Source organism: Mesoplodon mirus, assembly GCF_964341445.2.
Source record: "Mesoplodon mirus genome assembly, chromosome: 10".
Classification (NCBI taxonomy): Eukaryota; Metazoa; Chordata; class Mammalia; order Artiodactyla; family Ziphiidae; genus Mesoplodon; species Mesoplodon mirus.
This window is the reverse complement of record NC_138986.1, coordinates 49,124,678-49,142,951: the sequence shown is the minus strand read 5'-3', so window position 1 is coordinate 49,142,951 and position 18,274 is coordinate 49,124,678. Positions and strand designations below refer to the sequence as shown.

The following is an 18,274-nucleotide window of genomic DNA, read 5'->3' as shown; positions in this document are numbered from 1 at the left end:
AGACTAGAACTGTGTACTTCTGCTCGACTTCCACCTTTTTTCATGAGAAAACTGCTCTTCATAATGCAGCAGTTTTTATGAACTGCTTCCAAACACGTTGATTCACATATGGCTTTGTGGTCCAATTGGCTAGGCTCTTTTTTTTTTTTTAAGATTTAAAAATTTTTTTATTTATTATTTATTTTTTGGCCGCGTTGGGTCTTTGTTGCTACATGCAGGCCTTCTCGAGTTGAGGTGAGTGGGGGCTACTCTTCGCTGCGGTGCACGGGCTTCTCATTGTGGTGGTTTCTCTTGTTGCGGAGCACGGGCTCTAGGCACACGGGCTTCAGTAGTTGTGGCACACAAGCTCAGTAGTTGTGGCTCACGGGCTCTAGAGCACAGGCTCAGCAGTTGTGGTGCACAGGCTTAGTTGCTCCGTGGCATGTGGGATCCTCCCAGACCAGGGCATGAACGCGTGTCCCCTGCATTGGCAGGTGGATTCCTAACCACTGCGCCACCAGGGAAGCCCTTGGCTAGGCTCTTTGTAAGCTTAGATAGCTGATTAGGACATAATCACATGGCTTTAGGCACATAAGTATTTAATCACCAATAATGCATTTTTATTGAGGTTTTAGATATGTAACTGAGTTCATTTGTTCCTTAGTACCTTAAAGGTAGAGAGGACATGTGATAGAAAACCCATTTTTAGAGAGCAGATAATGTAATTCACCCTTTTTCTTCTAAATGCTAGTAGTAGAATTGCTCCCAGCCTCTTCTTACACTTTTTATAGTCTTGGGAAGGTCCAACTTTAGTTGACGTTTAGCTGTAGAATGTGTGGTAGAAAAACTCACTTGCCAATACATGTCAATTTGAATATGGGAAAGCCTTTTAAAAACTTAAATCTGGAAGCATGGTTTTTACCTTTTTTATGTCTTCTGTGTCTGGATCATTATACTGGTCAATAAATATCAACCCTATAGTGCTCTTGAGTCTTGGAAATTTGACTCATGAAAATTTTATTCTTTGTAAATAATTCATGGGTAGTAACAATATATAAAATAAAATATATAATATATAAATTCATGAAAACCACCTGTATAAGCTCCATCTAAGTTCTCGATTTCAGAGTTTAGCTTTAAAGTGTGTGTGTATGTGTGTGCACATGCGTATGTGTGTAGTCCAAATAGTGCAAGTCACTAACAGCACTGAATAATATGTTTAATGATATGTAATGCCTTTGGTTAAATAACCTGTACACACACAGATATGCACATACATAGCTGGCATACGACTATTGTTAGTGATTGATAGTTGTCATTTTATCAAAGTCTTGTATTAAATTTAATGTTTCTGTGTGTTGTTTTTTCTCCAGCTATGGGAGGTTTATGGAGACAGGCGCTGTCTGCGAACATTTATTGGTAAGACTTCTTTTCTCTCTGGCTATAAATCTGTTTGGAAAGACTTTTTAAACTACAATAACAACATTAACAGTAATTTTACTACACTGATATGAAGGAAAGCCTTCATAGACTTGAGCTGAGTCTTGAAGGAGGGGTAAGTCTCCCCATGTAGACAGAAAGAACTAGGAAGAGAGAGCAGCAGAAGCTAAAGCAAGAGTGGAATGAGAAAGCATACTGCTTTGAGGGAACCACTTCTACTTCAGAATTGTTAGCCTGAGGGATATAGTAAGAGATGACAGTGGAGAAAGCAGTAGAGGAGGGCAGAGTATGGAAGACCTTTAGACTATCCTGGGGGCCTTGGGAAGCCAACCACTGAACTGTTCTTGCAGGAAAGCAACGTGATCAGATTTGAAGTTTACAGAGATCACAGTGGCAGTATGGAGGATGCTTTGGTGGGGCAGGCCTGGAGGCAAGAAAGTGATTTACAAGGTTATTTCATTGGTCTGGATTAGAGATAATGAGAGCCTGAACTAAAGCAGCAGAGAGAGGAAAGAAACAATCAAGAGTTAAAACCAATGGGACTTAGTTAGCAAGTGAGTGATAAGAGTGAGGCAGGAATCTAGAGTGACTCTCAGGTGGCTGGAAGAATGGTGGTGCTACTCATCATAGGAAGATGATGAGATTTCAGACTAATGGAATTTGAGCTGCCTTTGAGATATTGAGATAAAATGTCCAGTAAGCAATTAGATAGCCAGATGTTGAGCTTTGCAGAGAGGTTGGGAATTGGCAACAAAAACAGATAAAGAGTTAAGGTTGAGAGAATTCCTTGAAGGAAGCCAAAAAGAGGACAGCCTTGTTGGTAGATACTAGTTTATTGTCTTTGTCAGATTTTGTGTGAAGGCTAGTTATGTTTTGAAATTTAACTGTACCAAATTGAAATGGTATTTGTGTGAATTATATTGGCTCTGTTTTTAGATTTAAGTGGGGGTCCATTTGGCAGTGCTTTGTCACGATTTTAGGGTCTCACTGCACAAATAAATATGGCCCGAGATGCCAGGGCAGCCCAGAAGACTTGTGGGAAGGCTCTCAGCAGTGTACAGGGAACAAAATGTCTCCTGCGACATAGGGGATTTGGTCCCCATCTGTCTCCCCTGCACTGGCAGTTTTTCAGTGGAAAACTGAAAATTTCCTACTTAGAAAGATGATAGCAGCTCTGACTGGGACTCCTGCTGTACAAAAGAATGCCTAATTGCCATGACTGGAGGTCATCGGTGGTAGTGGTTCAGGACCCCTGGGTACGGCTGACAATTTGTGCCATGCACATTTTGCACAATTGTGCTTGGCAGTCTTTGTCATGGTGGGATGGTAAAAAGTAGGAAAGTTTCTGCTTTCATTTAATCATATTTTATTTGCCTCTGTAACTTTCAGAAGAGTTCACTGGTCGGGCAAGATTGATTTCCAAGGAAAGCACCTTAACATTAATTTATTGTCAAATGCCATTTTAAAACTAAATAATAGTTAATATTTGTTTTCAAAAAGGTTTAGTCTCTGAGATTCTGAATCCATTTCTATGAAATTTGGGAATGTGATCACAGAAATAGACAATTATTGAACAAAGGCCACAACTTCATGAACTTTAGGTTTAGGTCACTTTGTTTTCACTTCCAGCTTGGCAAGTAATCTCAGAGTAAACCTTCAAAACGTCACCAGCCATTTCTCTTTCATTGGCAATAATTGGACTATTATGTTTCCTTAAATTCTTTTGACTGTTTAGTCATCAGCTTTATGTATTACATATTAAGAGAGTGCATGAGAGACTTTTTAAAACAAAGTTACATTTTTCTCTTGGTTCTTACCTAAATTTTATGCATCAGAATCACCAGAGGAGCTTTTCAAAGGGGAAAAAAACCACCTACATTCCCAAGCCCACACATAACATATTCTGAGTCAGTAAATCAGCATGTGGGGTTCCAGTGATTTTGACTCACAGCATGGCTTGAAAAATACTGTTTAGTGCTGTTTCTCTTATGGTGCTTATATTTTAAAAGAACATACTTCACCTCACCTCCATTTCTATTGTCTCTGCCTTTAGGTCACAGTAAAGCTGTTAGGGACATCTGCTTTAATACTGCAGGAACACAGTTCCTCAGTGCAGCTTATGACAGGTATCTTAAGCTGTGGGACACTGAGACAGGTAAGAGCTCACTTATACTAACATCTATTTACCTTATAAATTATAGTGTTTTTAAATGAAACAATGTGAGGGGTCTTTTGTGGTAAAATGGTACCTTCCCTAACTGCTGATTCTCATATCATTGACTATCAGCTAATATCACAAAATGTTTGTAGAGTTAAAACTCAGCTATATAAGTAGCTCTTTTACTGTGAAATTTCTTTTCCACCAAATATTTACAATTTATAAAGCAAATATATTGATAGACAAGGAAATTTAAAAATTTCTGTAGACTATTTAATTGATCTTTTTGTTCCCCTACATAACCTAGCACACTGCATTGTACAACATAGAAGCACAATAAATACCTGATGAGCAGAATTAAATTTAATTGCCCCAATTGGTTAAAATGTAGGTCTAAACTTCCACGGGCAGCTTGGTTTTATATATTCACAGACATATTGATTACATCAGCACACTGTGGCTAGTATAATTTTATATAATTAGAGAACCGTCTTTCATCCTACTGAGTTTTAAGGATAAAGAAAATAGGTAATAGTTATTGAACACTTTACCAGGCATTGTACTAAGTACTTATATTGCAGTATCTTTGTCAATCCTTAAAATATCACTATGAGATTAAATACTATTATTGTTATAGATGAGAAAACTGAAGCTTAAGAGGTAACTTTTCTAGGGTCACACAGCTAGTAATGGTCGAATTGGGTTCAAACCAAGGTCTCTGTAATGCCAAAGCCCATACTCTTAACCTCTTTGGCAGTGGTCCTCAACTCTAGCTGCATTTTTAAAATAAATTTATTTACTTATTCATTTATTTAATTTTTGGCTGCACTGGGTCTTCGCCGCTGTACGCGGGCCTTCCCTAGCTGCAGTGAGCGGGGGCTACTCTTTGCTGCGGGGCGCAGGCCTCTCATTGTGGTGGCCTCTCCCGCTGCAGAGCACAGGCTCTAGGCGCGCGGGCTTCAGTAGTTGTGGCACACGGGCTTCAGTAGTTGTGGCTCGCAGGCTCCAGAGCGCAGGCTCAGCAGTTGTGGTGCACGGGCTTAGTTGCTCCGCGGCATGTGGGATCCCCCTGGACCAGGGCTCGAACCCGTGTCCTCTGCATTGGCAGGCGGATTCTCAACCACTGCGCCACCAGGGAAGCCCCTCTAGCTGCATATTGTACCTGGAGAACTTTATCTGCTCTGCAATTGATGATACAGATTTACTTTTGAATATACTATTTTTTTTTTTTTTTTTTTGCGGTACGTGGGCCTCTCACTGTTGTGGCCTCTCCCATTGCGGAGCACAGGCTCTGGATGCGCAGGCTCAGCGGCCGTGGCTCACAGGCCCAGCCGCTCCGTGGCATGTAGGATCTTCCCAGACCGGGGCACGAACCCGTGTCCCCTGCATCGGCAGGCGGACTCTCAACCACTGCGCCACCAGGGAAGCCCCTTGAATATACTATTTTTAATCATTAAAAATCCATGAAAAGGAACAATGTAGTTTACAGTAAAGAACAAGCAGGTTGCCATTCCTCAAAATTTATTAGCAAATGATCTCTAGATCTTAATCCCAGGGTTATCTTTAAATGGTCAAATTTATTTTACCTACTTTAATTTGGGTCTTTGGTTTTAGGACAGTGTATATCAAGATTTACAAACCGAAAAGTACCCTATTGTGTCAAATTTAATCCTGATGAAGATAAGCAAAATCTCTTTGTGGCTGGGATGTCTGATAAAAAGATTGTGCAAGTAAGTCTTCTCACAATATTTTTATTAAGATTCCTGAGCTTTACACTGTATGAGGGGCTAGAATAAGGAATATTAACTTGTTTAATGTTTGCTACTTCTAGGGAGTGCTGATGCTCTAGGCTTGGAAGCAGTAGATCTATAAAAACACGATTTTGGAGATCTTTTTTCCTTCTCCATTTTCCACAATTATGATCTTTGTTTTCATAAATCTGCTCTTTGCCATTTCTCTTATTTGATATACAGTGGGACATTCGAAGTGGAGAAATTGTACAGGAATATGATCGGCATTTGGGAGCTGTCAACACCATTGTTTTTGTTGATGAGAATAGGAGATTTGTGAGCACATCTGATGATAAGAGCCTAAGAGTTTGGGAATGGTGAGTTTTTATCAGTGGAAGATCTAATTAATATAAAGCAAACAATTTAAAATTTTGTAGTGAAAGATAAAGCCTGATAATATTCAAAAATCTGAATATTTTCACCACTGTGATCTCTGGCCTGTCAGTCAAACTGGTTTAACTATTTAGGTATCCAGAATATGAAAATAAAAATTTAAACATGCTACTTTTCATAGTCTTTAGATAATCTATCTAAAGAATATGTATTTTGAGTCCTTTTTCTTGCACTAGTGAAAAAGCTTATATAGTGCCATCTTACATTCTTTATTGGGTATCTTATTCATCTTTGCAAAATGACTGACGAAAAGTAGGGGTCACACATGTATAGACTGTGTTGCTTATGCTAGGGATTGAGCATAACATCCTAGCCTTAGAACCAACCCGAAGAAAATATTTTTTAAATCTCTTGATTTTTTGATTATTCAGTACTGAAAATTGCCCCATGTCATCACCCCTGTGTCCTGCTGTTCATAGCCCATAATGTTTTACTTGTAGAGTATAATCAGAATATATTGCTTAATTTTGCTTTCCTAGAGAAAAAAACACTTTTCTAAAGTCAAGAAATACTAAAGCTAATTTCACTAAGTATCTATCATAGATCATGTTTTATAGTTGATTTTCAAAGCAATGCATAATAATCTTTTTGTTAGAGTTAATGTCTGGTTGGAACCCAGCTTGTTTTGATAGTCAATTATAAGGCACAACTCAACTGTGGTTACAGCCTTGCGGGGACTAGAAACTATCTCCCTACCCCCAGAAGTTGTTCAGCTGTAGGAAGTGAGAAACCTTGAAGCAGTAGTTTCCTCCTGAAACTGAGTCTGTCTGGGGACCTGAGCACGTCCCTAACCATAGTCAGGACAGTTTGGGTAACTGAAGATTTAATGTAATTTAACTGCTGTTTCTCCCATCACCAGTATACCCCTCCAAATTACCCCCAATTAATGGAGAGTTGACTGTACTTTATACATAGTCTTAACATCATTCTTAATGTCCACGGTTTGAGACTATCTTATAACTAAGATCTCTCCTACTTCAGAAATGATGTTACATGCAGAGGACCTGATAAGGATATAGTTTTATATGAGCCATATAGACCATTTGCACAACAAGCTAGATAGTTTAGCATACGTATAGCTGTTTTGTTTTATGTACTTTAACAGTTTGATTATTCTTAAACTTTCAGGTGTTTCTATCAGATATTTTCGGCTCCATTTGAAAATGTGAAGTAGTATAAAAGAAATTGGTAAATGTTTGAATGATGCACCAATTACAGGGCTTTTAGAACACTTGTGTATGTTTTCTAAATTAGAGCATTGGTCAGTAAAATATTTTGATTAAATGATCATGTTTCTTTTTTTCCTTCTCAGAGCTTAAGAAATACTCCTAAGACTCATGATACTGTTCCATTATAAATGATGACATCCTGTAGATTTTAGTTTAATTCTCACTTGCTATTAGAGCCTTCCTGACCAATTCTCACATGAGATTAGGCATCTTCTCTATTGTCCCACAGACAACCTTTGCTTCTCACAGCTTTTTAGTTCTTATTTGTTCTCTTCCCTGACGAGTTCTTTTTTTATTTTTATTTTTTTTGAAGTATAGTTGATTTACAGTGTTGCATCCTGACGAGTTCTTAATCATGAAAGAACTGTGTCAGTCAAACTCTCCATCTGTCTTCAACACCAGCACAGTGCCTGGCATGTAGTATGCACTGAATATCTAAGGAACTCATTGTCGTAATTATTAATGATGTTACATTTATTGAGCTCTTTCTATGTCCCAGGCACACTAAGCATTTTACATGAACTATTTCATTTAATGGGCAAGTAATCTTACGAGATAGGTGTATTTCCTATTCCTGTTTTATAGATAAGGCAACTGAGATAGATTAAGTAATTTGCCCAGGGTTCCACGAGAAACAAAAGAGCCAGAATTCAAACTCAGATCAAACTGATTCCAAACATTTTTTTGTTTTTATTAATAAATTTACTTATTTTATTTATTTATTTTTGGCTGCATTGGGTCTTCGTTGCTGTGCGCAGGCTTTCTCTACTTGCGTGGCAAGTGGGATCTTCCCAGACCAGGGCTCGAAACCATGTCCCCTGCATTGGCAGGCAGATTCTTAACCATTGCGCCACCAGGGAAGCCACTCCAAAGATTTTTTTTTTCTTTTTCTCCCCAGTTTTATTGAGGTATAATTAAAACTGAGGTATAAATAAAATTGTAATATATTTAAAGTGTACAACATAATGATTTGATATACATATACAGTGTGAAATAATTCATTAACCGTTAATTAACATATCCATCACCTCACATATTTACTTTTTTGTTTGGTGAGAACACTTATGTTCTACTCTCCTAGCAAATTTCAATAATGCGATACAGTATTATCAACTATAGCCACCATGGTGTATACACTAGAACCTCAGACCTTATTAATCTTACAGATAAAAGTTTGTACCCGGGCTTCCCTGGTGGCGCAGTGGTTGAGAGTCCACCTGCCGATGCAGGAGACACGGGTTCGTGCCGCGGTCCGGGAAGATCCCACGTGCCGCGGGGCGGCTGGGCCCGTGAGCCATGGCCGCTGAGCCTGCGCGTCCGGAGCCTGTGCTCCGCAACAGGAGAGGCCACAACAGTGAGAGGCCCACGTACTGCAAAAAAAAAAAAAAAAAGTTTGTACCCTTTTACTAGCTTTGCCTAATTCCCTGCCCACCCCTCCACCCAGCCCCTGGCAGCCACTATTCCACTCTCTATTTTTATGAGTTTGACTTTTTTTTTTAAAGACTGCACAAATAAGTGATACCATGCAGTATTTGTCTGACTTATTTCACTTAGCATAACACCCACCCTCCAGGTTTACCCAAAGGAACCTTGGTTTTCTTAAACAATACTATACAAACTATTATACAGTTTTAAAGAAGAATAGGAGATTGTAATTAGATATTGAGCATCCTGTGGTATCCTAACTGCCTAAATTCTAAATTCATGAGATATCATAGGCATGTTTTCTCCCCAAAGCATTTATTTTTCTTAAAATGTTTTTAAAAGAAAATTTTACAGTGGTTGGCACTAATGTCTATCTTTTATCTTTAAAATTTCATAGGTTTTGGTAAGGTTTTTTTGTTTGTTTGTTTTTTTGATGATCTCATTTCCAGACTGAAGATTATTTGTAACATAAGTTACTAGCTTATTATACTGATTTACAATTTCTAATTAGAATATAGTATTATGTTTATTAAATAGAACTATGCCTAGCATTTTTACTAGCAATTATGAAGTTCACAGGTGTTCAGATTCTTTTCATGTTATAGAGCTCATTGCACCAAGAGTCCTTGAAGTAAGGGATCTGTTTAAATTTTAGTAAACCATTGATTGATATGAACCTGAACTATCATTAACTTAATTTAGAAAATGCTCTTATTTTTTAATTCATGTTATAAAATTATCAGCCACTAATAATGAGAAGGGAAAAGTAGTTGAACCTTTTTAAGGTTGAGGCTCTTCTCAATACATTTGGGTCATTCTGAATGTCAGTTCTCACTGGTACCTTAGAGGTATTAAAGGGTTGGAGATTTGATAAATGATACTGTTCTTCAGGTTATACCTGAAAATGTTTTCCTCCAACCAAGACTCTGATAGTTTTTTCCAATCATTTGCTTCTTCTTCTGGGTTGATAGATAGATGGTTAGAGAAGATGCTTACTTAAAAGGCAAATTATTATTATTGTTATTGTTCTAATTAATCAAAGTCTTTGAACTTGAACCATGGTTTGAAATTGAAATTGGTGCTTTATAGTCTGTATTATTCATCAGATTACATTTCCCACACATTACTCTATAAAAAACATTACTGATGTCTCATGGTCTCTGAAGGACCAAAATCCTTCAGAATTAGTAAAGAATTTTTTTATCATGGAGAATATTAAAAATGAAAAGACACAATTTTGGATGCGTCTAGATTTAGGTGACTAGTTTTGGATTTTTGTTGTTTTTGTTTTATCTTTTGTATCACTCACAAGAAAAAAATTTTAATGCTTTTTCTCCTACACTGTACACATTTGGGATACTTTACAAATAAGCTGAAAATAGAAGATGTCCAGGTACCAAGCACTTAATCTACCTTACCCATCCCTTACCTATCTGGGTGGGCTCGACCTGCTTGCAGATCCCTGTACATCTTTGCCTACCATCTATCTACTTGCATTGCTGAAAGCTCTTTAGCACTCTCACCTGCTTGCAGAGTAACAAGTTATGGTTGACTGGCAGGTAAAATAAGAATACTTCCTTGTAGGCTTGCCTCAGACATCTTGCTACTGCCTACCATGGTACATTTTTAGATGAGTTCATTATTAAAGAACTTATAGTAACAGATTTTTTTTAACATAAAGGCCAAAGTTTAAATCAAATAGAGATAGAAAACTAAATCACTGACACTTGTAATTATCATGGAAAGTCATTTGTAAAGTAAAAGCTTTATAATAATCAATAGAATGTCATTTTGTGGTTTTCCTTCCCCCAGGAAGTTTCATGAAAGGTTTATTAAATATATAATTTCAAGAGCATCTCTTTTGTTTCAGAGATTATTCTTATAAAAGTACTTTAAAAAATTACTATTCTGATATGCTATTTTTAATTTTTAGGGATATCCCTGTGGATTTCAAGTATATAGCAGAACCCAGCATGCACTCAATGCCTGCAGTGACTTTGTCTCCAAATGGTAAGTTAGTAGATAGTGTTTTAAAATGAGCTCTGTTTTCAAAAGAGCCTTGGCCATTCCCTCCTAGGGCAAGTCTGTCACAGTGCCATACTTATATAAGGAAATCTTTTCAATATTAGAAATAATCACTGGTTTTCATATGTGAGTCACCTCACCCATTCTCTTGTTTTTTTAAAAAGGTAAATATGAAAGAAATGATGATTTGCAACTAACATTGCCTGAGCATCTAAGGATTTCCATCTGAGAATCAGGATTTTTTTATATATATATATAATTATCCTTCCAACAGAATCATGTTCAACAGCTCATTTAATGATTTACTGTGAGCTCTTTTTCTTTCAGGGAATAGGAAATTTTTTTCTGGTTCCTCATAGAGAACACCTTAGCAATTTACTGTAAAAGATTTTTTCAGGCAAAAATTAAAAAGATAAGTCTAATACCGTTTTCTATTTAATAATTCATTGCCTTTTAAGTACAAGTACTACAAATATACTGATATAATTCTACATGAAGATATTAAAGTGGAGGATCCGATATTTGGGCAGCATTGTGAACTCAAGAGCTACTGTGAGTATAGAGCAAAGAAGAGGGGACAAGAAAGAGTTTGCTCTTCTAGTCGGGGCATCTGCCACAGGCAAATCAGTGATCATTTGTCAAATGCCCTATGATTTTTATGAGAAGAGCAACCTCACTGGGTGCTGTTCTGATAATAACTATATTGTATACAGTCACATTTGTCACTGTGCACCTGAATTTCATATAGTGTATTTTTAAACCATCCATTACAAATACTGTGCCCATCTTGAACAGGCCATTTACCCAGTCAGACTGTGAGCATTGTTAGGGTCATCCCTTAGTTAATCATGTTTACAAATATATAGGATGTAAAGACTCTGCAGTTAAGACTCTAGTGGCTTTGGTGAATCCTGGGTAGATAAAAGCAAGGTGGCCCAAACTGAAAAATGGGCAGAAGACCTAAATAGACATTCATCCAAAGAAGACATACAGATGGCCAGTAGGCACATGAAAAGATGCTCATCATTGCTAATTAGAGAAATGCAAATCAAAACTACAATGAGGTACCACCTCACACCAGTCAGAATGGCTGTCTTTAAAAAGTCTACAAATAATAAATGCTAGAGAGGGTGTGGAGAAAAGGGAACCCTCTTACACTGCTGGTGGGAATGTAAATTGGTGCAGCCAGTTTCCTTAGCCATACTAAGGAAAACAGTATGGAGGTTCCTTAAAAAACTAAAAATAGAGTTGCCATATGATTCAGCAATCCCACTCCTGGGCATATAACCAGAGAAAACTATAATTCGAAAAGATACATGCACCCTTAGTTCATAGCAGCACTGTTTACAATAGCCAAGACATGGAAACAACCTAAATGTCCACTGACAGATGAATGGATAAAGAAGATGTGATACATATATACAATGGAATATTACTCAGCCATAAAAAAGAATGAAATAATGCCATTTACAGCACAATGGATGGACCTAGAGATTATCATACTAAGTGGAGTAAGTCAGAAAGAGAAAGAAAAATACTATATGATATCACTTATATGTGGAATCTAAAATACGACACAAATGAACATATCTGTGAAACAGAAACAGACTTAACACAGAGAATAGACTTGTGGTGGCCGGGGGAGGGGGGAGGGGAGGTTGGGGTAGGTGGAACTGGGAGTTTGGGATGAGCAGATGCAAACTATTATATACAAAATGGATAAACAACAAGGTCCTACTGTATAGCACTGGGAACTATATCCAATATCCTGTAATAAACCAGAATAGAAAAGAATATAAAAAGAATATATATCTGTATAACTGAGTCACTTTGCTATACAACAGAAATTAAACACAACATTGTAAATCAACTATACTTCAATAAAAATTTTTTTAAAAAGCAGTGTGGCCCATAACAAGTTACTAGAATTTTTTTAGTCATATTTTTCTTTGTACAGTTTTATTTAATAATCCTAGGTTTTCTCACCTGGAGTTTATCTTTCCTCTTTCTATAATTAACATAAATAAGTCTCTTTCTCTCCATGGTTCTATTGTTTATACTTACTACAAATTAATTTCATTTCATAAAATTTAGTTTTATTAACGCTAAACTCAGAGTTTTTGTATATCCTAATTTAAACAAACAAAAAAGCTTTTATAGGAAAAGTGCTAAATGATATGATTGTATGAGCAAAATCCATTACTTTATATATAAATACCTCTCACCAGCAACAAATTTGTAACACTTTACAGGTGGTATGGTAAATTAATTTTCCTACTATTATGAAGTAGTTGGGAACAAAATAATATTAATGACTGAACATATTTAAATAAAGTCTTTTTAAAATTTTCAGTCTTCCTCTAAAATGTCTCATTTATTGAATTTACAGGGAAATGGCTAGCGTGCCAATCAATGGACAACCAAATCTTAATTTTTGGAGCACAGAACAGATTTAGATTAAATAAGAAAAAAATTTTTAAAGGCCATATGGTAGCAGGCTATGCTTGTCAGGTAGACTTTTCACCAGACATGAGGTAAGTTTAAACCTTCTCATGTATTTCCATATTCATATATAATGATATAAACTACTGCTATACAAATAACACTGTACAAATCACTTTTATATATGTAATTGTATGAGAACTGTTCAGATTGTCAAAATGCCAGATAAAAGGCAAGAACAAATTAAGACAGCTACATTTGGCTTTTTTTTAAGTTCTTCAGTCTGTCTCTTTATATTGTTTAGTTCTGTGCCCTTTAACCACATAGTGAATCCCTGTCTTTATAGGCTATGTCTTACTTTCTTTCTGCGTTTCTAAGCAAGGCTGGGAGGACTGTAATCTCTATATTACTGTGATTGAATGAGCACCAGAAGAATTAATCCTGTATTGTAGGGTTGAAGTTAACAGTTTCACTACAGCTTTTCTGTGCTGAAACCTCAAATCCATCTTCTGGTCACACTAGATTTGTGAAGCCTATAGCCTTCCTAAGAGTGAAACTCTGCATTCATTCCCCTATTGTTAGCTAAAATATATGGGTATCACTAATTAGAAATCCCTAGAAACTTGTATGTTTAGCCTGGTAATTGGGATTTAGACTCCTACCTCTGAGTGAATCTTGGATATATTCAGAAGCTGTTGGAGCCAAAAATAGTTATGAAGGTGGTAGAGTCCACTATAGTTGAATGGGTCTACATGTGTTTGCCGGCTCTGTATGAAATTGGTTCCCTTACACTGTTTCTGACTGTCTAGAGAGTGATTGTGATACCGCATTCACTGTGGCCCCTGGCTCTCCCAATCTTCCAAGTTAAAAATAATTTTTCACTCTTAGATTGGTCACTCAGTGGGGAGGTTTTTTGATAGAAGTTTAAATTATAGACTGCTTTATACTCTACCTTATTATTCTAAGTATTATATAATCACAGTAATTTTTTTGTTAAGGTGAAAAAGATAAATTCTTTCTCTGTTCCTCACCGACTTTACCAGTTTAAGGTGTTTGAATAATTTGAATTTATTTTTCTTCTCATTCTTCTCAAGCTATGTGATTTCAGGAGATGGAAATGGAAAATTAAACATCTGGGACTGGAAGACCACAAAACTCTACAGTAGATTCAAAGCTCATGATAAAGTGTGTATAGGTGCAGTGTGGCATCCTCATGAAACATCTAAAGTCATAACTTGTGGTTGGGATGGTCTCATTAAATTGTGGGATTAATGGGATTAATGGGATTAATCCTTATACTATCTGGGATCATTTTTGATCCAATATCATATTTAACTATATTTAATTATTAAATGTGTTAAATGACAACTTGATTTACAGATTATGATTTGCTTACGTGGCCTTATGAAGTTGAACCATTGTTTAAAAAGAAAAAAACTTTGTAAATTTGGCTCATATAATTTCATTGGCAACTTCATTTTGTTATTTATACAGAGAATGACCATTAACTTTATATTTGACAAGTAGTTATTTTTGGCAGGCAGTTTGGGTTTACCCCCATGACGTACTGAAAGGATCCCTTTAGAGCTAAGAAGGAATCCCTAGTGGATTACCTCTAACAAAAAGGGAAGAACAGGGATGGTACAATTTAATGTGAATCTGAAAGACGGATAAAACCACCCACAGTTACTGTTCCCATTATTTTCAGTGGGTCAAGTTCTAATCTTTCGGATTCAGGAGTTCCACTATTTTTTATGACGTATGTTGTGTCTGTTTAGTTGTAAGCCAGCAATCTTCTCTGACTGCAGCATTCCTCTAATTATTAAACAGTATAAAATAAAAATCAGTCCAGAGTTCTTTCCTTGACTTTCTTCTTGATCAGTATAGACAGGATTGTATATAATTAGAGAATTACATTATTTTTGAAGATGGAACTCAAGAGGATGAATCAAGACTTTGAACTGTATTTGTATTTACTGTCCAATAAGGACCTGGCTAAACTTTCAGAAATCAGGGTCTCCTAGGTCACTCACCTCTTCACAGTTGTTACTACTGAAATACTCCTCGTAGGAGATTGGATGTGAGGACATAGTTCAAAATGTCAACTTGTAATTTCTTTGAAGTTGTATGTTTTATCTATAAAATTAATCTGATTTTTCTTATGAATATATTCAATAAAACTTTTTAAGATTAGAAAAATTTTAAACTTCTTTCCAAATCTTTGGGTAAAATTGACACTCCAGAAAGATGGCTAGGTTTCCCAGTTTGAGAAGCAGGACTGTGATTGGTTAAAAAAATTTTTTTTCAACTTCAGATTGTGAAATCAAGATAGCCTCTTAAATATAGTAACCAAGAGCACTTTAGTTTGACAAGCCATTTCTCCTGTTTTTTTACAAATCTATGTTAGATGTTTGAATGTAGTATGAAATATTTCAATACCATGCTGTAAAAGATTGATTCATAGCTGCTCAGAGTGCTGACTTGGAGACCAGAATCACGTTGAGTGTTGATATCCTAGGAACATCATTAGCTCTGAGTCCTGTGCTATCAAGAGCAGTTCATGCTCCGTACCCTTAGAACTTCCATTTTTAAACATTAAATTTAAAAAGACCTGGTATAGATGACCAGGTGTTATAGCCACATACAAATAAATTTCAAAGAAGAAAATAGAAAAAGAGAATAAAAGTGGGAGAGATGTATTTTTGGACACACAGGCACTCAAAGAAATAAGAATACACTGCCTAGCTGCTGTCATTTCTATTTCTTTATCTGCTGGGAAGGGTGCCTGCCATTTCCTGGAGAGGAAAAAATTCAGACAGGAGCTTTTCTTTAGTCCCAACCACTGGTTTTAACAAATGTGAATTACTGAAATATGATGGGACAAAAAGAGTTAATCATACATTTGAACTATCTTGTTCAGCACCAGTATTGTGTATGTTACAAATCATAATTTCAAAATATGGGTTTATTTTATTGTATTTTTAACTGTTTCTAAACTAAGGAACTGTATATAAAAGTTGTCGCTTTTTTTTTAAAGACTGTATTTTTAAATAAAGCACTTTTGTAGAAAGTGTTATCAAAAATTTCATTCTTAGTCTCCTTTTAAGTCTTAACTCTGAGACACCACGTTAAACATTTGCATATTTTAAATGGGTCATTTTGATTTTCTGGGGAGAAGTGATGCTTTAAAAGTGAGTATAGTATATTAAAGGGTTTATTCTAAATAAATGACAAGAATACAGGGCAGTGTCCTCAGAGCACATAGACTAAGTTTAACACAGTCCATATTTATTCACTTGGTGCCACTGAGTCATGATTGTATCCATTTTAGAGTATACAAATGAGTGGGGTTCTTTTCCAGCATAAGAAAGTTTCCAGATTATGTTGTGACTGGAATTAAATGGTTACCATCTGGCTCCTTTTCCTCACTGCAACCCTTTTGTCACACCCAGGACAGATTTCCTTCCTAAAAGTTAGAATAAAAGTGATGCTTTAGTGAAGGTTTAATGAATATTTCAATACTGAAGCACAGGCTGGGAATATGTTGTCCTAAATAGGGAGCCAGTTTTAAGATAAGGAACAGGGAGTAGCCTCAAACAGGCACTTCTCTAAGTAGAACAGTGTAGAGTGATTTTTGAGGATACATTGTGAGGCTGGTTGATGTCCTTAGCATGTTTATTAATTACCTGGAAGAAACCATGGACGATGAAATAGCAAACCCTTGGATGGTAGCTGTAAGAACTGCAACACTCGCAACAATTATAGAGACTCTACTTGAAGAATACTGTTCCTCAGAGTGCAGACTGAGAACCACCTGGAGACGGTGTCACTTACTGAGATACAGAACTCAGAAGAAAGTAGTGGTTGGTTGAGGAAACCATAATGAATTCAGGTACGGAGAAGGGAAGTGTCAAGTGCCATCCAGGCCAAAATATCCATCAGCAGTGTTAACTTTGGGTCTCAAAGTGAGACCTAGGGAACACTGATGCTATATTTCATCAAAGATGCAGGGTGTTCACATTTTTAACATCTCTGAAATAGGGCTATGTCTTAAAATCAATGATGTGTCATAGTTTAATTGGCGGCATCCTTTCTTGATCATAAAATAACTGATGAAATACAGTGTAAACAAGGCAATTACTAAGGGACCTAAGAAGAAGAAGAGAAGATCCAGTGGAAAGAAGATTCCATCTTAGCAGCTGGTTCAAAATTCATGTTATCAAATATTTATTTGATCAGTGGGTAAATAAAATGAATGAACTAGCAAAAGACGGCAATTTTACAAATACTGTATATTCATTCCCTGGTTCAAAGTCAGCACTTTTAGTAAGTTCCCCAGATGATATGCACACTAAGAATGAGAATTAGTGGAGTCTGAGTTTATCTTGAGTATTTCAGAAACTACACTGTTTAGAGTGTGTAAACTCAGAGAAATTTAGCTAACCAAAAATATATACACGTGTGTGTGTGTGCATGTATTTATATGCATGTATGTATGTGAATGATATATATTTTACATGTTTATATGTACACCTTCCATGTTCAAAGTCACTTTAATAACTATACAAACAATTTTCTCAATCTAAACACTGAAATTTTATCTGAAACTTAAGTCACAACTTGCAGCCAGAGTCCTTAGAGTGGCTTATTTTTAGTGACAAAGTGATAACTCCTTTGCTTTTACAGCTTCCTATAACTGCAATAACTGTCTTCAGATGATTTTTTAGCTCCCCACATCCTACTCTCCAACCTTCAGCATTTTTGAGATCTGAGGGACTAACTCAAATCTCAAACATTTTGTATTTAAGTATGTGTTCTAGTGTAGCACTAATAGAAATACATGAGCCATATATATAATGCTTAATTTTCTAATGGCCACATTAAAAGGGGGATATTAATATAAATAATGTATGATCCAAAATATTCTTTCAACAGTCAATTATTTTTAAAATTAATATTTTACTTTTCTCATACTAAGTCTGAGATCTGGTGTATATTTTACACTTAACAGCACATCTCAATGCAGACACTAAATTTTCATCAAATATTTTATCTGTTTCACACAAAGTAGATTTACACACCTAAGTTGTTCCAAACAGACCTACTAAGAGTTTTCTAATAATTGAATCAAGTGTAAGTTTTTAACTTAATTAAAAGTAAATATAATTTAAAATCCATCTATCTCCTCAAGTCATACTAGCCACATGCTAGATGCTCAGTAGCAACATGTGGCTTCTGGTTACCATATTGTCCATACAATTCTAGTACCACTTTGTACACACAGTGGCTCAAATACCCAGCTTTACTGCTTCATCTTCTGAAAGACATTTTAAGGTTCAAACTACTCATAAGATGTCTTATTTAAACAATATAAATGTTCATATTTTTCTGTA

General features: G+C 36.1%; 1 protein-coding gene across 1 annotated transcript in view; it reads left to right on the top strand.

Moving 5' to 3' along the window:
* The window catches only part of CDC40 (cell division cycle 40), a 50,562-nt gene extending 34,600 nt beyond the window's left edge, over window positions 1–15,962 (top strand). Inside the window, exons 9-15 of the mRNA XM_082634398.1 lie at window positions 1,353–1,398; window positions 3,473–3,574; window positions 5,192–5,307; window positions 5,551–5,684; window positions 10,348–10,424; window positions 12,829–12,973; window positions 13,976–15,962. Of these exons, the coding sequence (XP_082490524.1) occupies window positions 1,353–1,398; window positions 3,473–3,574; window positions 5,192–5,307; window positions 5,551–5,684; window positions 10,348–10,424; window positions 12,829–12,973; window positions 13,976–14,153 (798 nt within the window). The 3' untranslated portion in view covers window positions 14,154–15,962. The remainder of the gene's footprint in view (window positions 1–1,352; window positions 1,399–3,472; window positions 3,575–5,191; window positions 5,308–5,550; window positions 5,685–10,347; window positions 10,425–12,828; window positions 12,974–13,975) is intronic.
* Window positions 15,963–18,274: the final 2,312 nt, after the last annotated feature.